This window comes from Somniosus microcephalus, chromosome 9 (genome assembly GCF_052327205.1).
Source record: "Somniosus microcephalus isolate GS21.2 chromosome 9, FLI_Smic_1.0, whole genome shotgun sequence".
Taxonomy (NCBI): domain Eukaryota; kingdom Metazoa; phylum Chordata; class Chondrichthyes; order Squaliformes; family Somniosidae; genus Somniosus; species Somniosus microcephalus.
In genome coordinates this window covers 135,417,122-135,433,214 of record NC_140995.1, presented here as the reverse complement: position 1 = coordinate 135,433,214, position 16,093 = coordinate 135,417,122, and the positions used below count along the sequence as shown (strand labels likewise).

At 46.1% G+C, this 16,093-nt stretch overlaps 1 protein-coding gene across 3 annotated transcripts in view; it reads left to right on the top strand.

Moving 5' to 3' along the window:
• The window catches only part of smpdl3a (sphingomyelin phosphodiesterase acid like 3A), an 83,942-nt gene that overhangs the window by 18,391 nt on the left and 49,458 nt on the right, over nt 1-16,093 (top strand). For 2 of the 3 annotated variants that reach the window (XM_085997277.1, XM_085997276.1), the window contains exons 2-4: nt 7,552-7,765; nt 13,733-13,877; nt 15,345-15,441. In XM_085997277.1, the coding sequence (XP_085853403.1) occupies nt 7,552-7,765; nt 13,733-13,877; nt 15,345-15,441 (456 nt within the window). Of the gene's footprint in view, nt 1-1,285; nt 7,406-7,551; nt 7,766-13,732; nt 13,878-15,344; nt 15,442-16,093 lie in introns of those variants that run through there. The other variant, XM_085997279.1, reaches the window with a different exon arrangement.

The window sequence follows — 16,093 nt, the reverse complement described above, 5'->3', positions numbered from 1 at the left end:
GGCCCCGCGCGTGCGCGCGCTCTTTCCCCCCGGCCCCGCGCGTGCGCGCGCTCTTTCCCCCCGGCCCCGCGCCGTGCGCGCGCTCTTTCCCCCCGGCCCCGCGCGTGCGCGCGCTCTTTCCCCCCGGCCCCGCGCGTGCGCGCGCTCTTTCCCCCCCGGCCCCGCGCGTGCGCGCGCTCTTTCCCCCCCGGCCCCGCCGCGCGCTCGCGCGCTCTTTCCCCCCGGCCCCGCGCGCGCGCGCTCTTTCCCCCCGGCCCCGCGCGCGCGCTCTTTCCCCCCGGCCGCCGCGCGCGCGCGCTCTTTCCCCCCGGCCCCGCGCGCGCGCGCGCTCTTTCCCCCCGGCCCCGCGCGCGCGCGCTCTTTCCCCCCGGCCCCCGCGCGCTGCGCGCGCTCTTTCCCCCCCGGCCCCGCGCGCGCGCGCGCTCTTTCCCCCCGGCCCCGCGCGCGCTCGCGCTCTTTCCCCCCGGCCCCGCGCGCAGCGCGCGCTCTTTCCCCCCGGCCCCGCGCGCGCGCGCTCTTTCCCCCCGGCCCCTCGCGCGCGCTCTTTCCCCCCGGCCCCTGCGCCTGCGCGCTCTTTCCCCCCGGCCCCCGCGCGCAGCGCGCTCTTTCCCCCCGGCCCCTCGCGCGCGCTCTTTCCCCCCGGCCCCCGCGCGCGCGCGCTCTTTCCCCCCGGCCCCTCGCGCGCGCGCGCGCGCTCTTTCCCCCCGGCCCCGCGCGCGCGCGCTCTTTCCCCCCGGCCCCCCGCGCGGCGCAGCGCTCTTTCCCCCCGGCCCCGCGCGCGCGCGCTCTTTCCCCCCGGCCCCGCGCGCTGCGCGCGCGCTCTTTCCCCCCGGCCCCGCGCGCGCGCGCTCTTTCCCCCCGGCCCCGCGCGCGCGCGCTCTTTCCCCCCGGCCCCGCGCGCGCGCGCTCTTTCCCCCCGGCCCCGCGCGCGCGCGCTCTTTCCCCCCGGCCCCGCGCGCGCGCGCTCTTTCCCCCCGGCCCCGCGCGCGCGCGCTCTTTCCCCCCGGCCCCGCGCGCGCGCGCTCTTTCCCCCCGGCCCCGCGCGCGCGCGCTCTTTCCCCCCGGCCCCGCGCGCGCGCGCTCTTTCCCCCCGGCCCCGCGCGCGCGCGCTCTTTCCCCCCGGCCCCGCGCGCGCGCGCTCTTTCCCCCCGGCCCCGCGCGCGCTCTTTCCCCCCGGCCCCGCGCGCGCGCGCTCTTTCCCCCCGGCCCCGCGCGCGCGCGCGCTCTTTCCCCCCGGCCCCGCGCGCGCGCGCTCTTTCCCCCCGGATACTCTGTTCTTGCTATCTACATGTGTCATTAGAGTGTGTGTAGTCACTTTTTCTGTGCTTTGTGCCTGGGTCATGCTCATTATTCGAGTGCAAAGCACAGGAAAAAGGGATGGAGACCCCTGGTACTGGGTTGCCACCCCCTGTATGTTGCACTAGGCTTTGTGGGGCTTCCTGCCTCCTAAATGGGTAGGAGTGCCTGTGTCTACAGTAGGCACAGACTAAGGGCAGGGATTTAAATAAGGCAAGTGGGGGCATTCCCAGCCCTCCTGCCTCATTTCCTATTTGTTCACTGGTGGAGCACCCATTTTGAGGAGCATCCAAATGAAGTAGGTTTTAGCCTCTGTGACTGCAAGTCCAGACAAGTTCACATCTGGTCAGGTGCAGCAGAGTGTGCTATGCCTAACTTGCACCAGGGCAGAGAGAATAATTCGTCCTGTATCCTCTCAAATCAATGCCCATCTTTCCCGCAACTCCATGTTTGAACCCCGCCAATCAGGTTTCCACCCCACCACAGCACTGAAACAGCCCTCATCAGTGTCTCAAATGACATCCCATGTGACTGTGACCATGATAAACTAACCCTCCTCTTCTTTCTCGACCTGTCTGCAGCCTTTGACAGGGTTGACCACACCATCCTCCTCTCCATTGTTCAGCTGGGTGGGACTGCTTTCGCCTAGTTGAAGGGATAATTGCAGTCCTAGCCCTTGGGCTACCCCAGATCAGGCGTATTCCCCAGACGTTCACCTTCAACTTAAGTTAGAGATAGCCAAATTCCATAAGACACTTAAATGGGTCTAAAGGTTCAGGCTATCTCTCCCTAAAGGAACGGAACGACTGAAGATGTTGCCATCCTCCGGATAGTACTTTTAATAAGTTGAACTAGACTGTAACCTTCCGGATATTATGAGGGTCCGGAATACCCCCCAGAATTCTGCAACTCCTTACAAAAGAGTGTACAGAATTTGGGTTCACGAGTCTGTACAGAATTACTCTTTGAGACAATTCTAAAAATATATAGTTTTATTTAAAAGCCGACATTCAGTTAACATCTGTTGAATCAGTCGCAACATTAACAATTCAAAATACAATTAGCTCACATTTCTTATTTCTCAGAGATCCTTATTCTCAAATCTTTACTTCATTACATTTCTTATTTCTTACTTATTTCTAAATCCAGAACATCCACCAAAATCAAATAATAGTACCTCTTTGGACTCCCGAGACTCAAAGTTAAAGACTTATAGAGATGCCTCTGGAAAGTTGAGAAACGCCCTGCTCTTTCAGCGTGTTCTGACGTTCTGTTTGAAAAGCTATTATTTTTATACCCTTTTGGCATTGGTTTCTTCTTTGATGTTCTCTGCTGATGTCAGCTAATTGTCTTTATTGATACCTCTTTCGAATGCTTTCTATGTTACTATCAATTCAACTATTGCATGCATAATTATTTCTCTACCTTTTTTAGGCGTTCCAAAAACCATCATAAAAACAATTTTTCTGTTTGATGTCATTCTTACCGAAGATTCTTAATGTTGGCTTTACTGCTTTTTTGCAGACATTGTGTCTTTCCTTACTGCTCCATGTTCAATACAAACACAATGCAATTGCTTGGTGTCATCTATTTGATGTCATATCTTCAAAGTCTTGTTGGTATCATTTTTACTATGTCTATATTAAAGACACTTCAACTGAATGTTTCATGCATTTCTAGCTATCTCATATTTAATCTTATCATTCCTGTTTTCCAAGTTTAACATAAAACTATTTGACCAGCAGATGTTTATTTACTTGATGTCATGTTTCAAAGGCACATGCCTCTTTTAATGTTTGTGTTCCTGTTTTATCGTGTTAGCTCTTCACACTTTAACTGGGTGATTACATTGTGTTGATTGCAAACCATAGACTCTCTGGAATCGCCAAACTGCCATTTCAATCTTTCATTATTTTAGTATTTTTAACTAATTCCCATTTCAAAGCTTGTTTACAACTTTGTTATCAACTGATCTTATCTCAGAAGCCTGTATTTCTGTTTACAGCCTGAATGTTGAGACTTGTGTCTTTTAAACTCAGTATGTCTTTTGTTAATATTAAAATTCTGTTCATTGTATCGTGTATTTCTCTGAATCATGGCTATTCCTTCACGTGGTTCCATTCCTGTATATCCAGTTGTAGCCAGAGAATCACCTGCAATGGCTTCTCGTTCCACTCCCGCAACATTACCACTGGAATCCCCCAAGGATCTATCCTTTGCCCCCCTCCTATTTCTCATCTACATGCTGCTCCTCGGTGACATCATCCAAAAACATATCGTTAGGTTCCACATATACGCTGATGACACCCAGCTCAACGTCACCACCTCCACTGCCTCTAATTTGTCACGCTGCTTGTCTGTCTTCCAGTATTGGATGAGCAAAAATAACTTGAACTCATCCAAACTCTGCTGCCCATATCCTAACTTGTAGCAAGTCCCATTCATCCATCACCCCTGTGCTCACTTACCTACATTGGCTCCTGGTGCAGCAACGCCTCGATTTTAAAGTTCCTATCCTTGTTTTTAAATCCCTCCATGGCATCGTCCCATCCCAACTCTGTAATCTCCTCCAGCCCTACAGACCTCCTCTAACTCTGTGCTCCTCCAATTCTGGCCTCTTGAGCATCCACGATTTTCTTTGCTCCACCATTGACAGCTGTGTTTTCAGCTGCCAAGGCCTGTCTGGAATTCCCTCCCTAAACCTCTCCGCCTCTCTACCTTGCTCTCCTCCTTTAAGACGTATTTTTAAAACCTACCTGATTGACCAAGCTTTTGGTCACATGTCCTAATACCGCTTTAAAGTTTTGTTTGATAATTGCTCTTGTGAAGTGCGTTGGGACTTTTTACTACATTAAAGGCGCTACATAAATGCGAGTTGTTGTATCTTTTACATTATATTTCTGTTTTGTATTACAGCTGCTCAATTTTTTTGTTGAGTCAGATAAAGTGGCAAGAAGGGATGTTCTATAACTGTGGAGAAGGACTCTACTGTGACATAATTATGCAGAAATAAATAAAAAGAAGGTTGTATCATGTGCACTTGTATGTTAATGGAAGTTGTAAACAAGGCACCTACCATCAGAATGCATGGTCTGTCATTCAGTTAGACTTTGACATTTGAGTGAGTACTACAAATTGAATTGAAGTACAGTGACAGATCTGTATGGAGAACAGGAACAACATTGCTGGTGAATAATGAATAGTGTCCTGGAGTATTGCAAGCTTGTCTTACTCAAATACTGTGTTACTAAGTTTGGTGCAGAGAATCACTTCAATTCTAATCCCCCATGTCATCTTGGAGCCAACTGGATTAAAGAGAGACTTTTTCCACCCCCTCCCCCCCTTTCACTCAAGGAGAAGAGTGACTAGTTGGGTCTTATCTTCAGCGTACTTTGCATGAAGCTCTGCACCTTGCAACTTTTTGCTGATTTCCTGTGGCATCTCTTGTGCAAATTAGTGAGTGTGGCAGAATATTGTCCGGCCTACTTTTAGCTCCAGTATTCTGATGTACTCGGTTGTCTGGTTAGCTATCCACGTATCTTTGTGCCCATTTGTCACATAAGTGAGCACCTTAATCAGAAGTAAAAACAGAAAATGTTGGAAATATTCAGGTCAGGCAGTATCTGTAGCGAGAGAAACAGCGTTAACGTTTCAGGTCAATGACCCTTCGTTAGAACTGGAAAAAGTTAGAGATATAACAGATTTTTAACCACGTGTAGGGGCGGAGGAGGGGAGGAGAAGAAAGAACAAAAGGGAAGGTCTGTGATGGGATGGAAGGCAGGAGAAACTAAAAGACAAAAGGGATGATGGTACAAGGCAAAAGGAAATGGTAATGGGACAAGTTAAGAAACAAAAGATGACTCTAGATGAGGTGTAAATGGCAATGGCAGAATCATCAACAGCTGCCAAGTGAGAGAGAGAGAAAAAAAATAGGAGCTGAGGTTATGGTCTGAAATTGTTGAACTCGATGTTGAGTCCAGAAGGCTGTAAAGTGCCTAATCAAAAGATGAGGTGCTGTTCCTCAAGCTTACGTTGAGCTTCGTTGGAACAGTGTAAGAGGCCGAGGACAGAGAGGTCAGAGTGGGAGTGGAGCGGAGAATTAAAGTGCCAGGCAACCGGAAGCTCAGGGTTACGCTTATGGACTGAATGGAGGTGTTCCACCAATCTGCATTTGGTCTCCCCAATGTAGAGGAGACCGCATCGTGAGCAACGACTACAGTATACTAAATTGCAAGAAGTACAAGTAAATCGCTGTTTCACCTGGAAGGACAGTTTGGGGCCCTGGACAGTGGGAAGGGAGGAGTTAAAAGGGCAGGTGTTGCATCTCCTGCACTTGCACGGGAAGGTGCCGGGGGAAGGGGAAGGGGTGTTGCGGGTGATAGAGGAGTGGACCAGGGTGTTGTGGAGGGAGCGGTCCCTTCGGAATGCTGAAAGGGGAGGGGAAAATCTGTTTGGTGGTGGGATCACGCTGGAGGTGGCAGAAATGGCGGAGGATGATCCGTTGAATGTGGAGGCTGGTGGGGTGAAAGGTGATGACAAGGGGAACCCTATGGTGGCTCTGGGAGAGAGGGGAAGGGGTGAGAGCAGAAGTGTGGGAAATAGAATGGACACTGTCAAGGACCATGTCAACCACGGTCAAGGGGAATCCTCGGTTGAGGAAAAAGGATGACATATCGGAAGCACTAGTATGGAAGTTGGCATCGTCAGAGCAGATACGGCGGAGATGGAGAAGCTGGGAGAATGGAATAGAGTCCATTATAGGAAGTGGGTTGGGAGGAAGTGCAGCCTAGGTAGCCGTGGGAGTCAGTGGGCTTATAGTGAATGTTTGTCAATAGCCTATCCCCAGAAATGGAAACAGAGAAGTTGAGGAAGGGAAGGGAAGAGTCGGAGAGGGACCATGTGAGGGAAGGGTGGAAATTGGAAGCAAAGTGAATGAAATTTTCTAGTTCAGGGCGAGAGCAGGAAACGGCACCGATACAGTCATCAATGTACCGGATAAAAGATGTGAGGGAGGGGACCTGAGTAGGACAGGAACAAAGAATGCTCCACATATCCCTCAAAAAGGAAGACATAGCTAGGACCCATGTGGGTTCCCATAGCAACACCCTTAATTTGGAGAAAGTGAGTGGAGTCAAAGGAGAAGTTGTTCAAATTGAGCACAAGTTCAGCCAGGCAGGAGAGTGGTGGTGGATGGGGACTGGTTGGGCCTCTGTTCAAGGAAGAAGCGGAGCGCCCTCAGGCCATCCTGGCGGGGGTTGGAGGTGTAGAGGGATTGGATGTCCATAGTGAAAAGGAGACAGTTGGGGCCAGGAAACTGGAAGCTGTTAAAGTGGCAGAGGACGTCGGAAGAGTCGTGGATGTACGTGGGAAGAGACTGGACAAGGAGAAAAAATAGTTGAGATAGGAAGAGATAAGTTCCGTGGGGCAAGAACAGGCTGAGACGATGGGTCTACCAGGGCAGCCCTGTTTGTGGATCTGGGGATGGAGGTCGAAGCAGGCTGTGCGGGGCTGGGGAACTATAAGATTGGTGGCCGTGGAGGGAAGATCTCCAGAGGAGATGAGGTCAGTGACGGCCTTAATCAGAAGTGTTGAAATGAAAATTAACATGCTACACAAAGTTTCTGGAAACTAACCCATCTGCACGATATTTATTAATACAGGGCTGCCTTTCAGCTTCAGATAAAGTCATCTTGTACAGTCTGAGACAAATACAATGCTGGAGAGAAAAACACCTAGACAGAGTTTTAGCAACCTTGCGTTGTGGTCCTAGACACAAAATCTAATTTCTAAGTAACTTCTGTAATTTCTATGATCAGTTACATTTTAAGGGATTTGATCATAATTTGTTTTTAAATGTATAGGTACCACTATATATATTATGGGCCACCTTAACAGAGAAAGCCAATTAAGAACAGTAAGGAGGAAAAAGCCACAGCAGGTAATTGGAGAGGGACAGATGTATGGAGGACAGGAACAAGCTGGAAGAGAAGCCGAATGTTCAGAAAGCAAGTGGATATTGGCTCGCAGGTGCAAAGTGGGTGCTGAGGCATGGACGGTAACATTTCAAAATGGGTCCAGCAGCAAGATAAACTTCAATGAACAACTGCTAGTAAAGACACAAGTAGTTCTTAAAGAAATCATGAAATATTTTTGTAGCTTGATTCACCGTTATAAGTTTTTTTTGGAATTTGAAATCTGTGCAGGACAAGTCTTTGTATGGTAAATTGCTAATCTTTGCATTTTATTTTCTATTAGGACAATTCTGGCATGTGACTGACTTGCATTTGGATCCTACCTATCACTTGACAGATGATCCTACCAAAGTTTGCTTTTCATCAAAGGGTCATCCAGCAAAGCATGCAGGACCTTATGGAGACTATGCCTGTGATTCACCATATAATCTTATCCAGTCTGCTTTTAAGTTCATGAAAGATACTAAAGTTCAACCCTCCTTTGTGATATGGACAGGGTAAGTATTGACATTACATAGAACTGCACTAAATGAATGTTATTGCCAAATACTAGCAGAATGTGAAACCTCCAATCATATCTCAGATTATATCTATTTCAGTATTGAGGAAGTGCTGCACTGTCAGAGGTGCCGTCTTTTGGATGAGATGTTAAACCAAGGACTCGTCCGCCCTCTCAAGTGGACGGAAAAGATCCTATGAAAGTATTTGAAGAAGAGCAGTGGCGTTCTCACCATATCCTCGTCAACATTTAACCCTAACCCAACACCACTAAAACAGTTTAATTGGTCATTTATCTTATTGAAGTTTGTGGGAGCTTGCTGTGCACTAATTGGCTGCTATGTTTTCTTGCATTACAACAGTGATTACACTTCAAAAGTACTTAATTGGTTGTGAAGTGCTTTGGTATGTCCTGAGGCCATGAAAGGCGCTAGATAACATAGGATATATGGCACAGAAACAGGCCATTCGGCCCAGCCAGTCCATGCTGGCATTTATGCTCCACTCGAGCCTCCTCCCGTCTTTCCTCATCTAAATCTATCAGCTTAATCTTCTATTCCCGTCTCCCTCGTGCTTATCTAACCGCCCCTTAAATGCATCTATACTATTCGCTTCAACCACTCCGTGGTAGCGAGTTCCACATTCTCACCACTCGCTGGGTAAAGAAGTTTCTTCTGAATTCCCTATTTGATTTCTTGGTGACTATCTTATATTGATGGCCTCTAGTTATGCTCTTCCCCACAAGTGAAAATATTCTCTCTGTATCTACTCTATCAAAACCTTTCATAATTTTAAAGACCTCTATTAAGTCACCCCTCAGCCTTCGCCATTCAAGAGAAAAGAGACCCAGCCTGTTCATCCTTTCCTGATGTGTATCCTCGCATTTTTGGTATCATCCTTGTAAATCTTCTCTGCACCCTCTCCAGTGCCTCTACATCCTTTTTATAATATGGCAATCAGAATTGTACGCAGTACTCTAAGTGTGATCTAACAGGTTTGATACAAGTTTAGCATAACTTCTCTACTTTTCAATTCAGTCCCTCTAGAAATAAACGTTAGTGCTTGGTTTGCTTTTATTATGGCCTTGTTAACCTGTGTCGCTACTTTTAGTGATTTGTGTATTTGTACTCGGAGATCCCTTTGCTCCTCTACCCCACCCAGACTCGCACTCTCTAAGTAATAAGTGAGCTCCCTGTTCTTCCTTGCCAAAATGTAATACCTCACATTTATCTGTGTTGAAATTCATTTGTCAATTATATGCCCATTCTGCAAGTTTATTAATGTCTTCCTGCAATTTGTTGCAGTCCTCCTCAGTATTGACTATCCCCCCCCAATTTGGTGTCATCCGCAAATTTAGAAATTGTGTTTTTGATTCCAAAGTCTAAATCGTTAATATAAATTGTGACCATCAGTGGTCCCAGCACTGATCCTTGTGGAACACCACTACCTACCTTCTGCCACTCTGAATAGCTACCCTTTATCCCTACTCTCTGCTTTCTGTCCTGAAGCCAGCTCGCTATGAATGCAAGTTCTTTCTTTTCTTATCCTGAAAGAAATGGGAGAATAAATAGCAGAGGCACTAACAATTATATTTCAAGGTTCTATTGAGAGTATGTGTGTGCCGGAGAGGTGGCCAATGTAATACCCATTTTCAAAAAGGGAGTCAGTCTTAATCCAGGTATGGTGTGGAGATGCCGGTGTTGGACTGGGGTGGACAAATGTAAGAAGTCACACAACACCAGGTTATAGTCCAACAGTTTTATTTGAAATCACAAGCTTTCGCTCCGAAAGCTTGTGATTTCAAATAAAACTGTTGGACTATAACCTGGTGTTGTGTGACTTCTTACATTAATCCAGGTAGTTACAGATTAACATCTGTGGTAGGGAGCATTTTGGATTCTTTAATTAAAGGTGAAATTACTAAATATATAAAAAATAGTTAGAAACAACCTACATGGATTTCAGAAACAAAGATCTTGCTTGACAAACCTGGATATGATGTACCTCGACTTTCAGAAAGCCTTTGACAAGTAACCACACAAGAGACTATTGGAGAAGATTAAGTGGTATGGAATTAGGGAGAAGGTATAAAATTATACTAAAAGCCCGTTTAGAAGGGAGGCAACAGAGAGTAGGAGTTAAAGACAATTTCTCAAGAGTCTTTGGTAGTAGGTGGGGGTGTATCACAGGGTTCTGTTCTGGGACTAGAATATAAAAGTCGACATGTAATGGTGAATCTATATTAAAACCTGAGTAAAACTACAGTTGGAGTACTGTGCACAGTTTTGGGCTTCAAATGTAGGAAGGATATTGAGGCAATAGAAAGGATCCAGAACAGATTCACTAAGATGCTGTCTGGTATGAGGAAATGCAAATAAAATTCGGGCTGTTTTTGTTGGAACAGAGGAGATTGCGGCATGATTTGATGGAGGTGTTTAAAATTATGAAGGGTTGGGACAAGGTATAGATAGAAATAAGCTCTTTCCAGTGGTCAAAGGGGTTTAGAATAGAGGATGTGGTTATAACATTAAATGTGAGAGTTAGTACAGAGGACAGGAGAAATGTTTACACTGATGCTGTGGAATGAATTACTGGAGTTGGTTGAAGCAGGGACCAGGCCAACATTTAAGAATAGGTTAGATAGGTGGTTGAAAGAAAGGGACATAAAGGGATATGGGAACAGGATGGGCACATGGGTTTAGGCTATTGTTCATGTGGTGGATAACCAACACGGACCAGTTTGCCTAAACAGCCTGTTTCAATGTTGTAATTTTATGCACTTCTACTTTTATAGACTACTAGTCAATCACCACCCATGGTGTTGCACATGAGGAGTCAAGACTAAGTGCAGTATTCAGCTCAAGGAGAGTGAAAGGGTGGGTGGATAATTGAACCTGGGTGGAAGGGTGATAACGACAAGGATTTTAATCTCACTAGGCGGTTGGGTGAAATACGGTGAATTGCTCACAAGGTCATATTTTCCTCTTAGGGAGTGGGGGGAGAACTTTGCTGAAATGGCTTTCCTACTACAGTGCCAGACTTTTCTTTAACTGTGAGTTACAGTTTAACAGAGATGGGGGGAGTGGGTGAGGAGAAATGCTCAGCCGGGCTTTGCGACCATGTGGTCAGATTTGGCCCATAGCCGACATTGCTGATCGTGGGGGGAGGGGAGGGGCAGGGGTGGAGAAAGTGTGTTCGAGCCTGTGGCTCACATTGCTACTCAGTTGTGGGGGAGAAGGTTGCCATTGATGCAAGGTCCCCCTTCCCAGTCCCATTCCCCTAGGGGTTCCGTTTGATTGTTGCACACAAAGACTCTGGGGGCAAAATTCGGTTGCTTTGTGCTTCCCATTAGCGCCGTAATGGGCGCAAAGCATCTAGCATCTGGGCACGATGCCACTAACTCCTCCTGTGAAATTCAGCGGGAGGTTAGCGGCAGCGGTAACTGGTAGCACCCCGCGGTGCTGCGCCTCTGGCGATGATGTCATCGCTGTGCGCAGTGCACGTCCTGGCCACGAACTTCAGTAGTGCCCCCTGACTTACCGCCGGACGCTATGTCCAACAGGTCAGGGGGGTGTACGTGCGGCCGGGGCGGCAATATTTAAAAGGGAGGTGCCGGGCAGCCATTTTCTGTTGCTGGCCGCCTGCCAGCACCTGCCCCCTTTGCCGTCCTCGGCCTCCTGTGCAGCCCCCCCTGCAGGGTGTCGGCTACTATCCATCAGCCCACCACTCCCCTTGAGTACTGGGCTTTTTTGCCGGCACGCCGATCCCTGGTGGCCCAGCTGGGCTCCGGGTCGCGCTGCGCTAGGCCCCTCCCCTTTAGTAAGGGGAGGAAGGCCTGCAGTAGCGCTGCGATATTCACTGGTAGCGCCAAGAGGGAGGCAGGGCATTTCCAGTAGCACCCCGCCTCCCTCTTGGGGTGCTACCTGTGAATTTCGGGCCCGGGGGGGTGATAAGTTTTTTGTGGCGCTAAAAGTAGCACCCCAGCGAAGTTAGCGCTCCTAAGGGGACGCGACCGAATTTTTCCCCCTCTGTGTTTAGAGCTGACAGCACAGAGGTGACTACTTAAGTGCTTGGACACTATATTTTAAAGCCAAATCACTTGCTTTGAAGAGAGCCAGGTGCAGGGATGGAGGGGCTAGGCTAGGCATGTCGGGAACTGAGCCTAGTGCCACATGTAGGAACCGGGACAGGATGGGAAATAGCAGGCAGCAAATATATATCTGGGGGCTGGTTCATCAAAGATCTGTCCATATGGGGGAAGTAGAAAAAATGAAAATATATGTTTTAAACACTTTGGCCCAGAAATTCAGGTCCCAACGCGTGAGTACGGACGGAGTACTCACGCGTGGACCCGATGGAAGTGCCGGAATCTTGCATGCACTACGCATGCGTGGGAAACCGGCACTTCCGATCCTCTGAACCAAGGGGTTCAGAGGTCGAACGCGTGCGCGCGGGAGTCTGCGCGTGCGCGTTGAACTTCCTTTTTTTTCAGGTTTTAACATGCGGATAAGTCTGTACATTTTAGAAATGTAAAAAGCAGCCGTAAGGACTTCATTTTCAAAGGTAAGTGGTCAATTATTTAAAATTAAAACATTTTTTCCACAGGTTTTTTACTTTTAAATACTTTAAAGCAAGGTAAGTTTATTTTTAGCCCCGTTTTTTTATAAAATTATTTTTTTCAAAAATTTAAATTTTTGTTTAAAAGAGTTATTTAATGTCATTTATAGTTTATTTACAAAGTGTGATTTAAAAAAAAAAAAAAAATTATTTGAAGGTAAAGTACAGTTTTACAGCCTCAGCATTTATACGTTTTGACAGGTCTATCTGTCAAGACTTATGAATGGAGCATTCCCTGCTCCGATTGGCTGCTTGTTGCTCACGTGATCCCAGGGGACGCTTCGCACTAACTACGCCCCTGGGACACGCCAGCATAGCGCGCCGGCCTCTGGGACAGGCCTCGGAGAGGAATTCCATGCAGGCCAAGAGGTCAACTGCCGGCGCGCTAGGTAAGTGTAGGTCGGGGGCTTGCACCTGCGGGAAGCCCCCGACCCGAATTTCTTGGCCTTTAAATTTTACACAAATGTTGCAGAATAACTTGCCTTTTGCTGACCTGAAACATGAAAAACAATATGATAACCCTTCCCAAAGCAACAGACTGCAGTTTATGCCACACCACAACCCAGTGGATAGACCCTGCAACTGCAGGCAGACTCAAAACACTTGTTTTACTATATTGCCATGTATTCTCTCACTATATAAATCCAATGAAGAGGCAGCTTTTCAAGTAATGTTAAGAAAGAAAAAGGAAAGAACTTGCATTTATATAGCGACTTATGACCTCAGGATATCCTAATGCACTTTACAGCCAACGAAGTACTTTTGAAGTATAATCACTGTTGTAATGTAGGAAATGTGGCTGCTAATTTGTACACAGCAAGGTCCCACAAACAGCAATGAGATAATGACCAGATAAACTGTTTTTAGTGATGTTGATGTATAAATATTGGTCAGGTCACCGGGAAGAACTCCCCTGCTCTTCTTCAAATAAGGCCATGTGATGGAGCCGCAGTTTAACATCTCATCTGAATGACGACATCTCCGACAATGCAGCACTCGCTTAGTGCTACCCTGAAGTGCCAGCCGAGATTGTGGTCTGACTTGGAGGCGGGCGTACTACCACTGAGTCAAGGCTAGCGTTACTTTTCAATCGGAAACCTTAATTACTTTGGAAAATCAATTTTTGCCATTGACCGAGCCTGGCATAGGAATTTGCAATGCATTTTGAAATGGAATGTTGCGACCCACTCAGTATTTTCAATATGTTCTAGATTAATCATGTAAATGGCTAAGGAAAAAGTTATTACATCTTAACTCTTTCTGCAGTTTGTTTATCAAAATGCTGAGCACTGAGAGTCCCATGGCCACTTACTATCCTCATTGCTTTTGATTTTCTTTTGTTATTGCAGAGATAGTCCTCCCCATGTACCAGCTGCAGAGCTCGCCACAAAAATTGTGATTGACATCCTCCATAATATGACGCGGACTATCCAGGAGTACTTCAAAGATCTACAGGTTTTTCCTACATTGGGAAACCATGACTATTGGCCACAGGTAGTGTTTTAATTCAAATTTGTAATGAAAGAAACATAGTATAATATATAGTGCTTTGCATAAACATATACATCTATTTTCTATGTTATGTACTTGTATTTATATATACAAAAAAGGGATAGTCCAGAAACCCTTGCAGCTATATTGGGTAAGTCAAATGCACAGTCCAAACCAACTTCAACATGCTCAGATTTACCTGCCTTCATTTGGCAGAATCATTCAGAACAAAAGTATTGGGAATGGAAAAAAATGCCCTTGTTCGATTTTTAAATGTTGTTTTATTATAAGTCAACAAAATACATAACAGATTACTGAAGATCATTTTAGATTCCTGATTGACAACTTTAAAGGATGGTAATGACATTTTTAGGTATGATTTTTGAAAAAATTGTTAATTTTCAAGAGCATTGATAAAGTAACAATAAAGTGTTTTGGGGAATAATAATTAGCCAGACTTCAATATGCAAATATTCCAACTTCTCTGCCAAAGAGGATTATTCAATATGGTAAATACTGCAAGGTGAAGCTTCTAGTGCAAAGCCTCACTCCACAGCAGTGTAGATCAGGAAGTTGGTCAAAGAGATCAGTGCATCCGATTCACTCTGCTTCCAATTTTCTGGTGATTAAAATGAATCCCTGAAAAATCGCAAGTGCCTCAAATTAGACATAACAACCTCCAAGCCCGATTATCCAAACCACATCCTTGTCGAGCAGGCTCTTCATCGGACAATCTTTACACATGCTGGTGGCTCTGAGGCTGAGAGTAAGGCACATTGTTGATTAAAGTAGAGGGAGCTTTACTCTGCTTCCAGCCGTGCTATATCTGAGCTGATTGTTTGATGCTGAAACTGGATATTTGAAATAGCATTAGGAAATGGAAGACTTTTCTATTATCCCTTGCTTTGATGGGCAGATACATCAACTGATAAGAAAAATGGACTTGTTAGAGTAGTAGAAAAATATTCTGCTTATAATTATTGGTTTGAATCACAATGGTATTTGTTCCCCTGATGGACAATTGGCTGAAGATCCCTTCAGCATACTACCAAACCACACAGACCAGAAGGTCCCAGGTTTGATACATTTGTGCTTTAGATAGGTAGTCTTGGACTGGGACAGGAGTTGGATTGCTATAATTGACACAGTCAAACTTTTGGGCTGGGATAAATATAAACTGGGAGTTTCCTCCCCTGATTCCTAGTCAGTGACTCCTGCTGAAAAGCACAGATGTGTGGACATTGGTTGAAAATAGGATTGTGTTTAGTTGTGATGCTCTCCACGCATCTTGTGTCAGCTCACAAGAAGAATGGCCACTTGACAGAGCTATATCCCACCAAAAGTCAGCTTCTTCAGTAGAAGAGAAAATAAAACAAGAATTCCAATAATATTTACATTGAAAGTACTTCTTGACGTAGTATAAAAGAAAATTATAGAATTTTGTTTGTGTTTTCCTTATTTTATTATTAGGACCAGCTTCCTGTTGATGTGAATGACGTTTACAATGCTGCAGCTGACATGTGGAAACAGTGGTTGACACCCGATGCACGTAGGACCTTGCAAAAAGGTAAAATTTGATGGCCGTTGCTTATTATGTGGTTTTAATTGAAAAGGGAAATTCTATTCAACTGTAAAATGTCATTTAATAATTGCTTTTTAAAGTCCCCTATGTGTGTTTTCTTCAAAATATCTTGCATCAAAAGTAACTTGCAGAACCATCCCAATAAAGTGCATATGAAATAAATTCAGGTTAATTAAAAAAAAAACAATCAAAAACAAACTACAGCATCAGTCCAAATCAGTTCATTTGTACCAATGATGTGTGTGCCTTAGTGAAGTGGCTGAAGGAGCTTAGTATCACAATGTACAGTAGACGCTAGTTCAGTGAAGCTTTTGTGTAATGATACTGGAATGTATGTGAGTTCTGTTAGTAAAAAGAAGCTGAATCGATAGGATAACCATTTGCACCTCACTGTACAGTCCCCTGATTCATTTATGTGTATAAGACTGAATTTATATTGTATGCTTTGGGACCTCCCAACCATCTGAAATGGCATAGTGCAGGGGTGTCTCACTTGAGGGCTTTAGTACACTTGGTTCTCTTCTGAGTTATGTTCCACTTTTGTATTGATGTACACCCAAAACCACCTTGTGTAGAAACAGTAGTGTGGTACAAATGCAGCTTAAAAGTACACTGGCAGCAGTCTCTCTGAACAAGT